General features: G+C 64.2%; 1 protein-coding gene across 1 annotated transcript in view; it reads right to left on the bottom strand.

Moving 5' to 3' along the window:
• Nucleotides 1–14,413, bottom strand: part of LOC138439608 (SCO-spondin) — a 54,192-nt gene that overhangs the window by 26,065 nt on the left and 13,714 nt on the right. The window contains exons 23-49 of the mRNA XM_070292393.1: nucleotides 14,264–14,391; nucleotides 14,068–14,177; nucleotides 13,603–13,752; nucleotides 13,390–13,483; nucleotides 13,136–13,305; nucleotides 12,702–12,935; nucleotides 12,302–12,523; nucleotides 11,615–11,851; nucleotides 10,355–10,446; nucleotides 10,035–10,266; nucleotides 9,742–9,894; nucleotides 9,500–9,640; nucleotides 9,230–9,412; nucleotides 8,988–9,138; nucleotides 8,285–8,438; nucleotides 8,078–8,132; nucleotides 7,103–7,207; nucleotides 6,600–6,809; nucleotides 6,383–6,492; nucleotides 5,242–5,410; nucleotides 5,004–5,142; nucleotides 4,441–4,513; nucleotides 3,659–3,722; nucleotides 2,191–2,361; nucleotides 1,750–1,893; nucleotides 916–1,095; nucleotides 648–812 (exon numbers count right to left, since the gene is read on the bottom strand). Of these exons, the coding sequence (XP_070148494.1) occupies nucleotides 648–812; nucleotides 916–1,095; nucleotides 1,750–1,893; nucleotides 2,191–2,361; nucleotides 3,659–3,722; nucleotides 4,441–4,513; nucleotides 5,004–5,142; nucleotides 5,242–5,410; nucleotides 6,383–6,492; nucleotides 6,600–6,809; nucleotides 7,103–7,207; nucleotides 8,078–8,132; nucleotides 8,285–8,438; nucleotides 8,988–9,138; nucleotides 9,230–9,412; nucleotides 9,500–9,640; nucleotides 9,742–9,894; nucleotides 10,035–10,266; nucleotides 10,355–10,446; nucleotides 11,615–11,851; nucleotides 12,302–12,523; nucleotides 12,702–12,935; nucleotides 13,136–13,305; nucleotides 13,390–13,483; nucleotides 13,603–13,752; nucleotides 14,068–14,177; nucleotides 14,264–14,391 (4,036 nt within the window). The remainder of the gene's footprint in view (nucleotides 1–647; nucleotides 813–915; nucleotides 1,096–1,749; nucleotides 1,894–2,190; nucleotides 2,362–3,658; nucleotides 3,723–4,440; nucleotides 4,514–5,003; nucleotides 5,143–5,241; nucleotides 5,411–6,382; nucleotides 6,493–6,599; nucleotides 6,810–7,102; nucleotides 7,208–8,077; nucleotides 8,133–8,284; nucleotides 8,439–8,987; nucleotides 9,139–9,229; nucleotides 9,413–9,499; nucleotides 9,641–9,741; nucleotides 9,895–10,034; nucleotides 10,267–10,354; nucleotides 10,447–11,614; nucleotides 11,852–12,301; nucleotides 12,524–12,701; nucleotides 12,936–13,135; nucleotides 13,306–13,389; nucleotides 13,484–13,602; nucleotides 13,753–14,067; nucleotides 14,178–14,263; nucleotides 14,392–14,413) is intronic.

The raw sequence follows: 14,413 nt of genomic DNA, 5'->3' as shown, positions 1-14,413 counted from the left end.
TGAACCCCAAAAGCTGCCACCCCGCTAGAGAGCAGGGCCAAGGGGCCGAGGAGTCTGGGCAGTGGCCAGCGGGGTGGCTTAAGGCAGCGCCCCGAGGACTCCGCAGCTTCCTCTCGTGTCCCAGGAAAGCCCCCTTAGGTGGGTAGGGCGGGTGATGTGTGGAAATGCCTCTGGGGATCAAGGCTCTGGTCCCCGAAAAGGAATCCCGGGGCGGCGCGCCCCCTGGAGGCAGCGGTGAGAAGCGGGGTTACAAGGGCTGCCTGCTGGCCGAGGAAGCCCCGCGTGGGAAACCCTGGATGCAAGGATGCGGCGGGCTGGGGCCCCTCCCTCGGATCTGCTGAACAAAAGCGCCGCGGGGCCTCGGGCGCAGAGCCCGGGACCAGCACCAGCGGGGCCGCCAGTTCACAGCCTTCCTCTGGGGCCGCGGCTCCAGTTCCCACACTCTGGCAGGAAGGGGGCCGGGCGGGGAGCCGCCTTTGGACAAGCCCTCAGGGGGGAGGCGAGGCTGGGATGTCGGAGGGGGCTGTCCTCCTAGAGTCCTGGAGCCAGACACACGGGTCCCAAGGGGGAGCAGGGGCATCTCCTCGTGAGGGTGTCCCACCTTTGGGGGGGTGTTGCGGGGAGGCCTGGGAGGGGAGGCTGGTTACCTGGGCAGGCCTGCACGAAGCAGGGCTGGCTGCGGAGCCGGTCCGATGGGCAGCTGCCCCCGGGCAGGGGCGGCCGCAGCAGCTCCCGGCGCTGGAAGGCGAGGCCCAGGCCACAGCTACGGCTGCAGCTGCTCCAGCCAGACCAGGACGACAGGCCACAGTCCACTGCGGGGACGGACAGGTGGGCCTGGTTCAGAGAGGGGCTCACGCGGGAGCAGGCCCTCCCCAAGGAGCACCCTGACCTGACGGGGACCAGCCTGGCCCCTACCACAGCCATTCTCATCCGAGCTGTCCTGGCAGTCCAGCTGCAGGTCGCAGCGCCGCTCGGAGGGCAGACACTCCCCACTGCCGCAGGTCAGCTGGCTCGGCGAGCAGAGGCCCCTGGAGGCCGGCAACTCTGGCAGGGCGGTGGTGGGCACGGTGAAGGGCATGGTGCCCGATGCCCGTGCTGGAGTTGGGGAAGGGCAAGGGCACAGGTGATTCTGGCCGGTGATAAACCAACCCCTTCAACCCCAGGCCCAGCACAGAACTGAAGCTGCTGACCCTAGCCTGGCCTTCCCTTCCTCCTGATTCTTCCCACACCCACCCAGCCCAGCACCCGGGCTTCCCTCTGCTATGAGTGGGGTGGTCTTCCGTCCACATACCATCTCACAGTCTGTTTGTCAACAGCTCTTGGAGTGTCCCAGGAGAAGCCAGAACAGTTCACTCCCCAGGTATCCCTTCCTGATGGATTCCCCCTGGAGTAACTGGCTAACACTCCATCCTTTCCGTTATTGGCTAATACTTGATCGCTCTTCTCTTGATTGAAAACTAGGCTTTGAGCATAGTGGTCTACTTTGATGAATGCATAGATGGATAGATGAACAACCTCCAAGGTCAGAGAGGTTTTATAAAACACCTATCCCAAGCCCCCCCTTCACTATCCCCCAAAACACACACTGCTGGTTGTTTTAACCCATTCAGTTTCCTTCCACTCCCCGCGGCCACTAGACTTTCCCAGGACCTTCTCATATATGCTAGAAACGGAGGCAGGCACCTCCCCAAACCTACAGCCATCTTGCCGTTACCACCCACATGGCACCAGACTCTCCAGGGTGCTCACCGCACGGCCTCTCATCAGAGCCATCCAGACAGTCCTCTCTCCCATCACACAGCTGCTCCAGCTCCACGCAGCCCAGGACCTCGCAGGGCACCTGGCCTGGGCTGCACCGCACAGGCGGGAAGGGCCCTGGGGTGGTGCTCCATCCTGTGGGCGCCACTGCAGCCAGCTGACCGGCCATCGCCCCCTCCCCAGCCCTGTCCTCTCTCCTCTGTCACCTCCTACCACCCCCCAGCCTCCCTCCTGACATCCGCTGTGCCCTCCCTTCCTGCCCTTTGTGGGATTACAGAAAAGCAGGGAGCAGTCTCAGGAGACTTGGGTCCTAGGCTTGATCCTCCCAAGCCCCTGAGCTCAAGCCGTATGACCTGGAGCAAAGCAGCCAAGCTCTCAGGGGCTCAGTTCCTCCACAGGGAAGCTGTCTCTACAGGGCAGGAGGCATCTCACCAGCAGGGACCTCGGGTGTCATCATGGGGTGCGGGGGCAGCATCGTCACAGCTGCCATTTCTGGTCTCAGGGCCTGTACTTCCGGTTGGGAGGTGGGGCTGGGGGTCGCAGTCTGCACAGATCCCCCAGGACTTGGGTGAGGTTCGGACCCAAGACTCACTGGCCCCTTGCCTAGGGGAGCAGGAGGGAGGGGGAGCCTGTCAGTTCCGTCCCTGAGATGAGGCTGACGTGGGCCCTCCAGAGGGTTTTCCAGGTCTCAAGGTGGTGACAGGTGACACCCCACCTTCCGAGGGGCTTCAGATCAAAATGGAAAGGGGACTCGGTCGTCCCAGGGGCACAAGAAGGGTTTTAACTGAACGCAGAAGAAAAGCTGAGTTTTGAGTGAGATATGTACTCTCCACTCACAAAGACACACACAGCAGCCTCCAAGTGAAACTCACTATAAAGTCAACGTTTATGGAGAAACACAAACGTCAGCAGGAGGAGCCGCCCGGCCAGAGACTCAGCACCAGCCCTTCGCTGCAGGTACACAGAAATCGGCCGGGAGCCTCCTGGCAGCTACAGGGAAAAGAGGGATGAACCTATTTTGTACAAGAGATTCATGCTTAAGAAGACAGCCTTTTTTCTAGAACCAGACTTGGGATGAGAGGAGACTTCGTCATGGGAGTCTGCATTCCGTGGACCCAAGCAATGGTTCAAGTGGCTTCATCCGCTTCTCACAAGAGACACAGAAGCACCGCTAGCCAGGCTTCCGAATAGCTATCCTCAGAACTTTCTGGAAGGGACCATAAGTGCTCCTGGGCTCACAGAGGGGGAAACTGAGGCTCTGGGCAGATGGTGAGATGGGCCCAACACGTCCCAAGAGAGAAGGTCACTCCCAGCTGCCCTGATAGCCCTCACCGACTGCCTCCCCAGAAGACGGCTCTCCTGGGCCCTCGTGCAGGTGAAGGGCCAGGCGGCCATGGTTAGGGGGGAGGGCTGGCACACAACGGGAGCCCCTTCCTTGTCCTATTTAGGACCCTGCTAACTGGGTGACCCTGGCTTCCCTGTGCCCACTGACAGACATCTGCTGCCTGCAAACGCTTCTGAAATGGGTGCCTGGCTGGGTGAGTAGGGGGGTGGGGGGTGGAGGGAGTCCTGGGTGGCAGCCCACAGACAGGCCAGGGGCCTGGGGAAGGCAGCCCCCCGGCCTGCAGGGCACATGCTCAGCCCCAGGGACCAGCCAGAAGCCTCACACCCTGGAGTCCAGGACGATGGGCAGGGGCTAGACCTGGCCAAGGAGTCCACGGGGACCATGCCTGCCTCCCTGAGCCCTCCTTGCTCAGTCAGAGGACAAGAAGGGTCAAAAAACTGAACTCCAGAGAGGTAATTGCCCCCTGCCCTGAGAGAACAGGCAGGCGGCAGGCGGCAGGGGTCAGGGGTGGCGGGTGGTGAGGCCAGGAAGGCGGCCTGGAGTTTGGGCACGTACCTGTGGGGGGCATGGGTGACCCCTGCCCGGGATGCCAGTGGTCAGCCTCTGCTTCTGCCAGACCCTGCGAAGAGAGGAGATGGTCAGCTGCCGGTGAGGCCCCAGCCCAGCAGTTCAGCCTGGTGTCCAGTTTCTCATCCCCTCCGGGGGGTGCACTCGGACCCCCAGCTCCAACCCCCTCCACGGCTCAGGGGTGTACAGTCTTGATGTCGGGCTCCACACCCCCCAGGTGCCAGGAGTTCAGGAGCTGTTCTTCCTGCCCGCCCAGGGGGGCCACTCCGGCCCTTCTCTCCAAACCTCCATCGTACCCCCAGCACCCACGCGTGTGCCTGAGTGCTGAGGTCACTCTCCCTTCTGGGGTCCCCACCAGGCTGTTCTCCTGTGGAACAAGTGCCCGGCCCCCATCTCTACGTTACCCCCCACCTCCCATCCTTCAAGCCTTGTCCAGGAAGCCTCCGGGGCCTCTGGGCTTGGGTTGGCTCTGAGCACCTGTGGGTATCGCCATGCTACAGGCACATGGACCTCTATGCCTCTCCCATCTCCTTGACTCCTCCTGGCCCAGCGTCCACCCAGTGCTCCCTACACCCTCTGGCCCCCAGCCCAGCACCAAGCTGGCCCCAGGAGGCTCAAGGCTGAAGCCCCGATGGAGAAAGGAATACCAGGGCTGCACAGGGAGGCCACGCTGGCTGACAGCGTGAAGGGAGCGAGGACCAGGGTTGCTGAGATGCTGGGGTGTCCCAGGCCCTGTGCCCCACCCACTGGGCCCACGTCTCCCCACACACCTCACTGGGCTGAGGGGGCAGCTGTCCAGGCTGGGTGGAGGAGGGCGCAGAGATCCAGGCTGTGGACTCGATTCTGAGAGAAAAATAACCCCGGGGGCTCCAGGGGCCCTCCCAGCTTCGGAAGCCCCATCCCGGCAGGGGGTCATCCCTAGGCGGGCCTGGGGAGGGCACTGCCTGCTGAGACTAGACATGGGGATGTCCTCCACCGTGGTCCCAAAGGTCAGAGTCCCCTGCAGGGGTTGTTAAGCAGAGGGCTGGGTGTCCCCCGCCCCCCCGTGTCTGCCTCAGCAGGTCAGGGCTGCAGCCTGAGAGTCTGCATTTCTACCAACTTCCAGGTGATGCTGATGGCTCTGGTCCAGGGACCACCCTCTGAGAACCACTGATCTCCAGCTCCAGGACAATGGCACAGAATCCCACGTGGGAAGAGGCCTCCAAAGGCGCCCAGCTGAAGCAACTCAGCACATTCGGGCCCACGGGCACTTTGGGTTGAAGGTGGCACAGGCTCCTCCCACAAGGCTGGGCCCCCCTACCAAGGCTAGGCCGGGCAGCAGGGCGCCCCATACCTGCCAGCACCTGCGGGCGGGGGCACACAGCCCTCCTCATCGGAGCCGTCCTCGCAGTCCTCCACACCATTGCACAGGGACCCCCTGGGGGTACACTCGCCACTGGCACAGCGGTGCCCAACCCCTGGGCACAGGGGCGCTGCCCGATGGGGACATGGCGGGGTGGGGGGATGGCTGAGGGCTCCTGCCCATCCCTCCTGCCCACTGCCATCTCTCCCTCCCCCAGCCCAGCCTGTACCTGGCTCACAGCCCAGCAGCTCCACCCGCAGGAGGCTACCCGGGTTGGCATCACTGCGGGGGGCAGCCTGGCGGTGCCCATCAGAAGGCCACACCCGGACGTGCCGCGCCTGCACCATCCGGGCAAACATCCACACTGTGGAGGCGCCATCCCAGTTCTCGGGGAAAAGCTATGAGCACAGAGGTGTCTGCTCAGGCTATCACCATGACCCTGCCCAGTGTGCCCCCCACCGCCCGTCCCCCCAACCTCCATGGCATGGCATGGACCAGGCCATCCCAGCGCCCATGGTCTCCCAGCATGAGTCATCCGGGCCCCTCAAGGCTGAGGGGCTCTGGTCCTAGTTTCCTGAGGGCAGGGTGCCCACTGTGATGTCCCCAGGGCCAGGCCAGTGCCCACACGTGGCAAAGAAGGTGAAAGTGAAGTCGCCCAGTCATGTCCAACTCTTTGTGACCCCATGGACTGTAGCCTACCAGGCTCCTCTGTCCATGGGATTCTCCAGGGGATCCTCCAGACCCAGGGATCGAACCCACATTGTAGGCAGACGCTTTACCGTGAGCCACCAAGGAAGTCAAATACTTAAGAGCAAACATACAGTCTCCCTGAACATAAAGATGTCAGTCGCTCAGTCGTGTACGACTCTCTGCAAACCCATGGACTGTAGCCCACCAGGCTCCTCCATCCATGGGATTTCCCAGGCAACAGTACTGGAGGGGGTAGCCATTTCCTTCTCTAGGGCATCTTCCCCACCCAGGGATTGAACCCAGGTGTCCGGCATTGCAGGCAGACTCTTTACCATCTGAGGCTCCCTGGGGAGGATGCTAGCCCCAGGAGGGCAGAGCTGTGCCCAGCTGCTCTCCGCACGCCCCGAGGCCCTCACTGAACTTGCTGTCACCCCAACTCCCTCCTTCCGCAGTAGGGCTTCCCACAGCCGCCCCCCATCTGGGCCACTTCGATCGTGCCCTTTCAACTGCAGCCCTTCTGCCCCCCAGATCACTGTCCCTGCTACTAACAGGTACTGAACAAGCCTCTAAAGTAGGAAATGTCCTTCCAGAAACAAGAAACCCCTTGGGAACATAGACTGTGGGCCCCACACAAAAGGGCATGGTGGGTCACTGGTCCAGGGGGCCCGAGTGGGCAGTACCTGGGGTGCAGGCTGAATGCCAGGCCGGATGTCACGATAGCTGTGCCAGTGTAGACCATCACTGCTGACCTGGAGCCAGTCTGAGGACCCAGCTCCCTGCACCATGATGCCTGGGGGAGGTGCAGGGGGCAAAGCTAAAGCAGCAAGCGCCACCCCCAGCCTGCCATCCTCCACCCCTTCCTCCTCCAGCCCCGGCCTCTACCGTCTCCCCACTGACCAGTGAGGTTCCTGGGCTGGAGCAGGTCGAGCTGCAGGTAGTGAGGCGGGGTGTGCCCCTGAGTATCAGCGTGCTCCATGGGGCTCCAGCCTGGCGCCCCCGGGTCAGGCCTCAGGATGGCAGCCCAGGCGGGGTGCTCCAGATGCTGGGAGGAAGCAGGCAGGCTCCCTTCTGGGAGCTGGGCCAGGCCCAGGGGTGAATAGCAGGGATCTAGGTGCACAAGAGAGGGGCTGGAGCCTGCTGGGGCCATAGTTAGGAAGGCACAAGGGGTGCTGTGGAGGGTTGAAAGCCTACCCGGTTGACCTTGTAGGGTCACTGGAGGCTGGTCCAGGGAGGGCAGGGGTAGGGAGGAAACAGGTTGGGCTGACGTTCTAGATCCTTAGGATAACTGTCCTCCCCATGGGAGGCAAGAGGTATAGTCCAGTGATCCGGTCTCCCCTCCCAGGCTGGACAACCCCTCAGCAACACCCCTCTTAGGCCTAACAACAGCTCGTGGCCTTTACCTCCAGGGGGAGGCAGAAGGTAGGTGATCAGAGGGGCTCCGATCTGAGGGCTGGGGGTCGGAGCAGGCATGGGAGTGGCCATGGGGCGGACCGTCTGGTTCTCTCCTGGAGGCGGGGGAGGAGAGACACAGGCTCACACTAGGCCCCGGCCCTCACCTCTCTCCACTTGTTGGAGCACTTTATCTCCCAAGACTTCCCTGGGAGCTTTGGCAACAGCGCCCCCCTCCCACAGCTGGGAAAGGTCCCTCCCTGAGTGAGTCAGGGGTTTTCGCTTCCACCGAAGATATTTTGAGAACACAAACTAAAACCACCTGCCCAAAGCCACTTCAGGGGCCAGGACCGAGCGGCTGCAGTTCAGTTCCTCATCAGGGCTGCTGTCGCTAATAGGGGACCTTTGTGGGCACCAGAATAGGGCATCTCTGGATGGAAGAGGTCTTTCAGGCTCAAGTCTGGTCCCCACTTGCCACGTAACTTGTGCAGTCAGCCACCTGTGCCACTGTGCAGGCGGGCGCTCTCCTACCCTCAGCAGCCTGTAGGTGCACTTTTAAGATATGGAATCTGGGCCCCAAAGTGCATCCGTTTTTGAGCCTTTGTGTTCTGTTTTATTTATGACTCAGTTTCCAAGTAAAGACGATCTTGAAAAGTCCAATTTGGTCACGGTTGCTCTTAGAGGGAACAGGAAGGGAGCCAGATCCAGCCCATTGGAACCAGAGAAAGGAAAGTATCTCAAGGGTGACCTCGTGGGGGAGGTCAGAGGAGGCGGGCAGAGACTGAGGCCCGGCCTTAGGGGCCCCCACCCCCACTCAGAGGGCCCCTTCCTTGCCCAGCGTCCACCACCCAGGCTCCCCTCACCCTGAGGTTGGGGTAGCCAGTGCCGCCCCCACCCCCGCCCCCCGGGACTCCGTGCAGCCACCTCTGACTCCCTGCCATCCTCCTCCCCCTGGAGCTCCTCTGCCACCCCCCAGACCCACTCACCAGGTGGCACGCAGCTGCAACAGGACTCCCCCACTCCCTCCACCAGAACCCAGTCCTGTGGATGCAAGCGCCGGGCTGGACGTGCGGAATTGGCCACCTGCCCATCCCCAGCCCGCTCCATCAGCCGCCGCCCACAATTCTGGCCTCTACACACCACTCCCCATCCCAGCCCTGCTGCCCACCCGGGCGCCCCCTGGCCCGCCTCACCTGGGGGCAGCTGCCCAGTGGGCAGTAGGGGGAGCAGCGTGCCGAGCCGTCGTGCAGACACTGGCAGACCCTGCAGGGGGCTGCTCGCCAGCGCTCACCCACACGGTGGACCTGGCCGTCCTGCTCACAGCCTTCACAGGGCTCTGTCTGGCACCTGGGAAGCAGGGGGCCGCCCCTCACGTGGTGACCAGCCCACCCTGGCCTGCCTGGGGGAGGCGTTTCCCAGGACTTGGGACTTTTGGTGATAACGAGTCCTGGAGAGTCCTGGGCCACAGGGGATACTTGATCATCCCATCACCCTGACCCCACCCCTGAACCAGACAGACTGCAGCTGATCCAAGAGAGGGGGGTGGAAGCAATCTGTGCCAAGGCCCTTGGCCAGTAGAGCCAGTCTCAGAGGGAGCTGGGCAGGCAGATATGGCTACTCGCCCTGGCACAGGGTGCAGACCAGAAGGTCCGTACCCACCCCCGGACCTGTGGGCTCCCTACATCCCCCTTTTGGACCTACTGGGCATAAAACTGATGCAGAAGGCCAGGGGTCCCCAAAGATGTGCTAGGAGTCCTGGTGTTTAGACTAACAGGGGCACACAATGGGGGTGGTCCTCATCTGGGCTCCGGCCCGTGGAAGCACCTCGAGTGAGGAAGGGTGCACGCGGCAGCTTCCCAGATGGGAGCTGGAGGTGCAGTTCCTGGGGCGCAGTACCTGCGGGCCTTGCGGTGGAGGCCCCGGCACTGGTGCCCTCGACCGGCCGGGCGGGGGTTGTTGGGGCTCCGGAAGGACCACTGGATGCTCCAGCTCCCACAGGGGCCCAGGCACTCAGCCCAGGGGGACCACACTGACCAGCCGCAGTTCACTGAGGAGGGGGGCCACGAGTCAGGGCTGGGGGAGGCCGGGCAGTCTAGGGGAGACCAGAGTCCCTCGGGAAGGCTCGGGGTCGGGCTCACCCGTGCAGTCTGGGCTGGGCTGGCAGCGCCGGGGCCGCCCATCCTGGCAGATGCAGAGCTGGCAGTCTGTCTTGACGCGCTGCCCGGGCCAGTAGCGGCCGCCGTCCACCAGGCAGGGGCACTGTCGTGGCCACACGCACCGCCCCCGGGCACCCAGCACCTGCCCCGCAGGGCACCAGCAGCCTGAGGGAGGCCCGGAGTGAGGCCTCCCTGCAGAGAGCTCGGCTGGGTGGACAGGCCCCCTGCACCCCAGGTCCAGAGCCCCCTTACCTGGGCCGCCACAGGGCCGGTTGGTGGGGCATGCGGCCTGACCAGAGATATCATCACAGGTCAAAGGGCAAGGGGCGCAGGCATGGAACACCAGCTCCCCAGAGCAGGTGACGCTGGGGCAGCCATCCTGAGGGCAGGGCCCTGGAAAGAGGTCATTGCGGGTGGGTCCCCATCGGGGACAAGCTACCCCGACCACCGCCCCTCCACCCTCTCTCTGCCATGCCCGCCTCCCGTCCACTCACGGGTCTCCCGGGTGCTGGGAGGGCCCCCGGGTAGCATGGCACAGGTCCGGCCGCCATTCTGGGGTGGGTGGCACTCCCGGTGGCGAGCCATGACGCCCCCGCACGGCTCAGAGCACGGGGACCAGCGCGACCAGGAGGTCCATGCACCGTCCTCTGTGGGGGGTGAGGGCCAGCCGGCGGGGTGGGGAGCGGCCGTGAGGCTGGGGGGCCCAGCGCCCTCCTCCTCCTCCCCGTTGCTCTCCGCAAGCCCTGCCCACCACGCTGGGCTCCTGGAGTCCAGGCACTCCCCTCACCTGGGCAGGCGGCTGCGAAGCAGGCCCGAGTCTGGCGCTCCGGGCCGGGGCAGTGCCGCAGCACCGGGAGGCTTGGGGGCGAGCAGCGGCGACTCCGGCCTTGCGCCCCGGGCCCACATGTCTGGCTGCACGGCTCCCAGGGACTCCAGGGCCCCCAGGCCCCACAGCCCTGCTCCTCTGGGGAGGGCCCTGCCGTCCCCGCCAGCTCACAGTCGGGCTGCCCGTCGCACACCTGGGGTCAGAACAGTGGGGTCGGAGTGATTCGTGCTTTGAGGGTACCGGGGGCTCTGGCCTCCGCACCACCCGCTCCTCAGCCTCACCTGCTGGAAATGGATGCAGAGGCCATCCGGGCAGGAGTATTCTGGGCAGGGAAGCCCTGTCTGGTTGGGGCCTCTTGCGGCCCACAGCCCCTCTGAGGGAAGAGAAGAGAAAACACTTAGGTGGAAGAGGGAGCCACGTCCCCGGCTCGCATCAGACTTGGCCTCCACCAGGGGAGGCCCACACTGTCCTCACCCCGGGGACAGGTGGGGAGCCCATCCCAGAGCCGCTGGGGGTTCAGGCACAACTGGGGAGTCAAATCACAGCGGAAGAGACTCCTGCAAGGGAATAGCTGGATGGAGCCCGCAAGGGGTACGGCTCCAAAGGCATGGAGGAGTTGTATGCATGCTAAGTCACTTCAGTCTTCCGACTCTGCAAAAGCATGGACTGTAGCCCACCAGGCTCCTCTGGCCATGGGGTTCTCCAGGCAAGAATACTGGAGTGGGTTGCCATCCCCTTCTCCAGGGGATCTTCCCGACCCAGGGATCGAACCCTAGTCTCCAGTGTCTCCTGCACTGGCAGCAGGGTTCTTTACCACTAGCGCCACCTAGAAAGCCCAAAATGTTAATCTCAGTCATGTCTGACTCTTTGTGACCACACAGACTAGAGCCCAGCAGGCTCCTCTGTCCATGGGCTTCTCCAGGCAAGAACACTAGAGTCAGTTGCCATTTCCTTCTCCAGGGGATCTTCCCAACCCAGGGATCGAACCCAAATCTCCTGCCTTGCAGGCGGATTCTTTTACCCCTGAGTCACCAGGGAACCCTGGAGGAGGCCAAGTATGAGACAAAAATCACAGGGGACCCAGCCTGGCTCAGAGACACCTTTGGGAGGGTGCAGGAAGGCAGGCCACAGGGAGGGGAGGAAACGGGGCCTATGGACAGCTCCCCCCGCCCCCCACCACCCCGGTGGTCAGGACAGTGAAGGTCTGACTTGCAGGGACACAAAAGGACCCCCTAGTTTTGGTGGGGAGAGGCTGAGGGGAGCCCCCCAAACAGGTCCACCCCCTGCGGCAAAGCCACTCAGGCCCGCCCTTTTATCAAAGACAGAAAGCCCTTTCTACTCTCTTCCTCCACGCCCTCCCCAGGCTGCGTGGGCGGGAAGAAGTTTTCCGAGAGTTTCTCAGAAGATATTCAAGGAGCACAAAACTCGCTCCAGGCTCGGATGCCTTAGACCCAAGTCACTCTCTCTAGCGGGGGCGCCGGGGTTGGGGTGGGAAGAGAGGGCGACCCGCCCGCCAGTGCGTGTCGCGGCCGGGCTCTCACCGCAGGCTCCCGGGCCCTCGTCCGAGCCGTCGGGGCAATGCGGGACGCCATCACACAACTGCTCCGCGGCCACGCAGTGCGGGCCGCGCGCGCAGGGCGCGTGGTGCGGCGCGCAGGGCCGGTCGCAGCCGCTCTCGTCGCTGCCGTCGGCGCAGTCCCCGTCGCCGTCGCAGCGCCAGCCCCGGGGCGCGCACTCGCCGCTGCCGCACGCGAAGTCCAAGGGGCCGCAGGGCAGCGCTGCGGGGACGTCCTTGCTAGACCCCGGTGGGGCGGACCAACTCCCCGCAGGCCGGCGGGCCCTTCCACCGCCGCCGCCCTCTCCAAGCCCCTCCGGGCCCCCTCCCTGCGCGCGGCCCTCCCCCTACCTTCGGCCCCTCCCCAAGTCCCGTCCCTCCCTCATTTTGATAACCGATTGGTTTTCCTAAAGCTCTCCCCTAATCCAAGAATTCCCAACAGACGCCACGGCCGTTTAGAGGCGGCTTTGAACTCCTGGGAAGAAGGTTTGGACTCATTTCAGTCCTCTCTCCCTTCCCCTCCTTCATTCCGTTGTCTCCAGGAAGCTGGTCTGTGCCTTACTCCTACCCCCGCCCCCAACATGTGCCCCTAGGTCTCCCCCGAGACCCTGTCCCCTCCCTCCCAGGCCTCAAGATGCCAGCTTTCTAATGTCCTTTCCTCCAGGAGGCTCACCAGGGCTGACGCTGGCCAGGGGGGTAGGTGCAGTCTCCCAGGAGACAGCAGAGGGGCCAGGCAAGGTACCAGCAGGGGGAGTGGGCAGAGAGGGGAGGGGGCAGTGCCCAGGCCCCTCGTCAGCTCCGTCCAGACAGTCCCAGACTCCGTCACACAGCCGGATGGCCCCCAGGCAGGTACCATCGATGCAGGACACCTCTCCAGGGGCGCAGTCCAGTTGCCCTGTAGCCAGAGAGAGGGGCTGGTCCCAGGGTACTGCTCCTCAGGATGCCCTCTCTCACATGCCTGCAGGTGCCCACTTTTCAGCCAGAACCTGCACTGGTGAAGGAGGAGAGGCAGGCAGGTGGGGGCTCACGAGACGGGTGCCTGGTAGGCTGGAGCCGGGATAGGGACCACTAACCCAGGCAGGACTCCTCATCAGCAGCGTCCAGACAGTCGGGGTGCCCGTCACAGAGCCGGGCTGGGGGCACGCAGTGCCCATCGGCACAGGCCAGCGAGTCCTGGGGGCACGGGCAGCCCTGCTCATCCGTCCCGTCTCCACAGTCATCCTGCCCATCGCAGAGCAGGACCAGGGGCAGGCAGCGGCCGGAGCTGCAAGACACCTGCCCCTCGCCACAGCCCAGGGTGGCACAGCCTGGGGCAGAGAGGGCCGGCAGGCTCAGGACACCCACAGAGGCTCCCAGAGAAGCCCCAACACCAGAAACCGGGGTTGAACCCTGCCCACAAGTGGCTGGCAACTGGACCTGCAGCTTAGGAAGCGGCCCTAGGACACGCGCTTTCATCAGAGGCCTGACCGACCACTTGTCACTGCCGCACGCCACCCAGGACACTCACCCTCCTCGTCTGAGCCATCGCCACAGTCATCCTGGTTGTCACAGAGCCACCCGTGGGGCACACAGTGCCCGCTTTCCTGGCATGGGGTCTCTCCCTCCGCACAGACAGGCTCGGGCTCCACACAGCGGCCGCTGTCGTCCCCACAAAGCCACTGACTTTCCCGACACGTGCTGAGGACAAGGCATCCGGGTATCAGCGGCAGCGCTGGGCTTGGCCAGCCCAGGGCACGGGGGCACACCCCACGCCCCGCTCACCAGTTGCCACAGTCCTTCTGCAGCACCGTGCCCGGCGGGAAGAAGCTGCCCCCCCACTCGCACGGGCAGGCAGCCAGCTCCAAGCAGATGGCTCCTGAGGGTACAGACGGCAGGGCTCCAGCCAAAGAGGCACGCCGTCACCACGGCCTTGTGGCCCCTCCGCACCCCCCTACCCAGAGCCTCCTCCCCTCTGCCCACTCTGACCCTACACACCGTGCAGCAGAGTCCCCTCGGGGCAGAAACAGCCCTCCACACAGGTGACGGCCTGGCAGGGCCACCCAGGCTCGGGACGGTGGTCTTGGCACGTGGCAGGGCACGTGGGGCCACAGGCCTCATACACCTGGCCCCCCTCACACTGCAGAGCTGGGTGGGGAGGAGAGAGGCCTGGGTCACTGCGAGGCAAGGGCCCCAAGAAGCAACAGCAGTGGGCGAGCCAGCCCAAAGAGAGGTGTGGAGGGCACCGGGGTGTATGGATGGGGTGGATGTCTTGCTGGGCACCTGCCAAGGCTTTCTGCGACAGAGCAGTGATCTCAGCATGTTTGGTTCACCTAGGACAGCGTCTGGCTCATAGTCAGCACTCCAGGAATGAATGAATGGCTCTCAGGCCAGAAATATCCCCAAAGGAGCTGAGCAGGTGGCGAGACGGGGTAACGCAAACCGAGGGCTGGGCACACTCACGGCAGAGCTCCTGGCTGCGCCAGCGCACATGGATCCCGTGCCGGGCACACTCGTCTGCGTAGGTGGCAATGGCCGAGCAGAGACACTCACAGTCGCCCCCCGAATCGCAGCTGTGGGAGGGAGCGGTCAACCCCACCACCACTCCCCCGCCAACACACCCACACCCACGCCGGGTCCCCAGGCCTGCCCCTCTCACCCGCAGGCATCATACACACACCGCTCGTAGTGCGGCTGTGGGGGCACCTCCACGTGGCACCGGGCAAAGAGTGGCTGCAGCACTACCCCGCAGCGGGCGCGGGCCCAGCCGGCCCGGTGTGCATTCACCTGCAGGGATGCCCCCGTGGAC

The sequence above is a fragment of the Ovis canadensis genome, chromosome 4 (assembly GCF_042477335.2).
Source record: "Ovis canadensis isolate MfBH-ARS-UI-01 breed Bighorn chromosome 4, ARS-UI_OviCan_v2, whole genome shotgun sequence".
NCBI classification, from domain to species: domain Eukaryota; kingdom Metazoa; phylum Chordata; class Mammalia; order Artiodactyla; family Bovidae; genus Ovis; species Ovis canadensis.
This window is presented reverse-complemented; position numbering and strand designations above follow the sequence as displayed.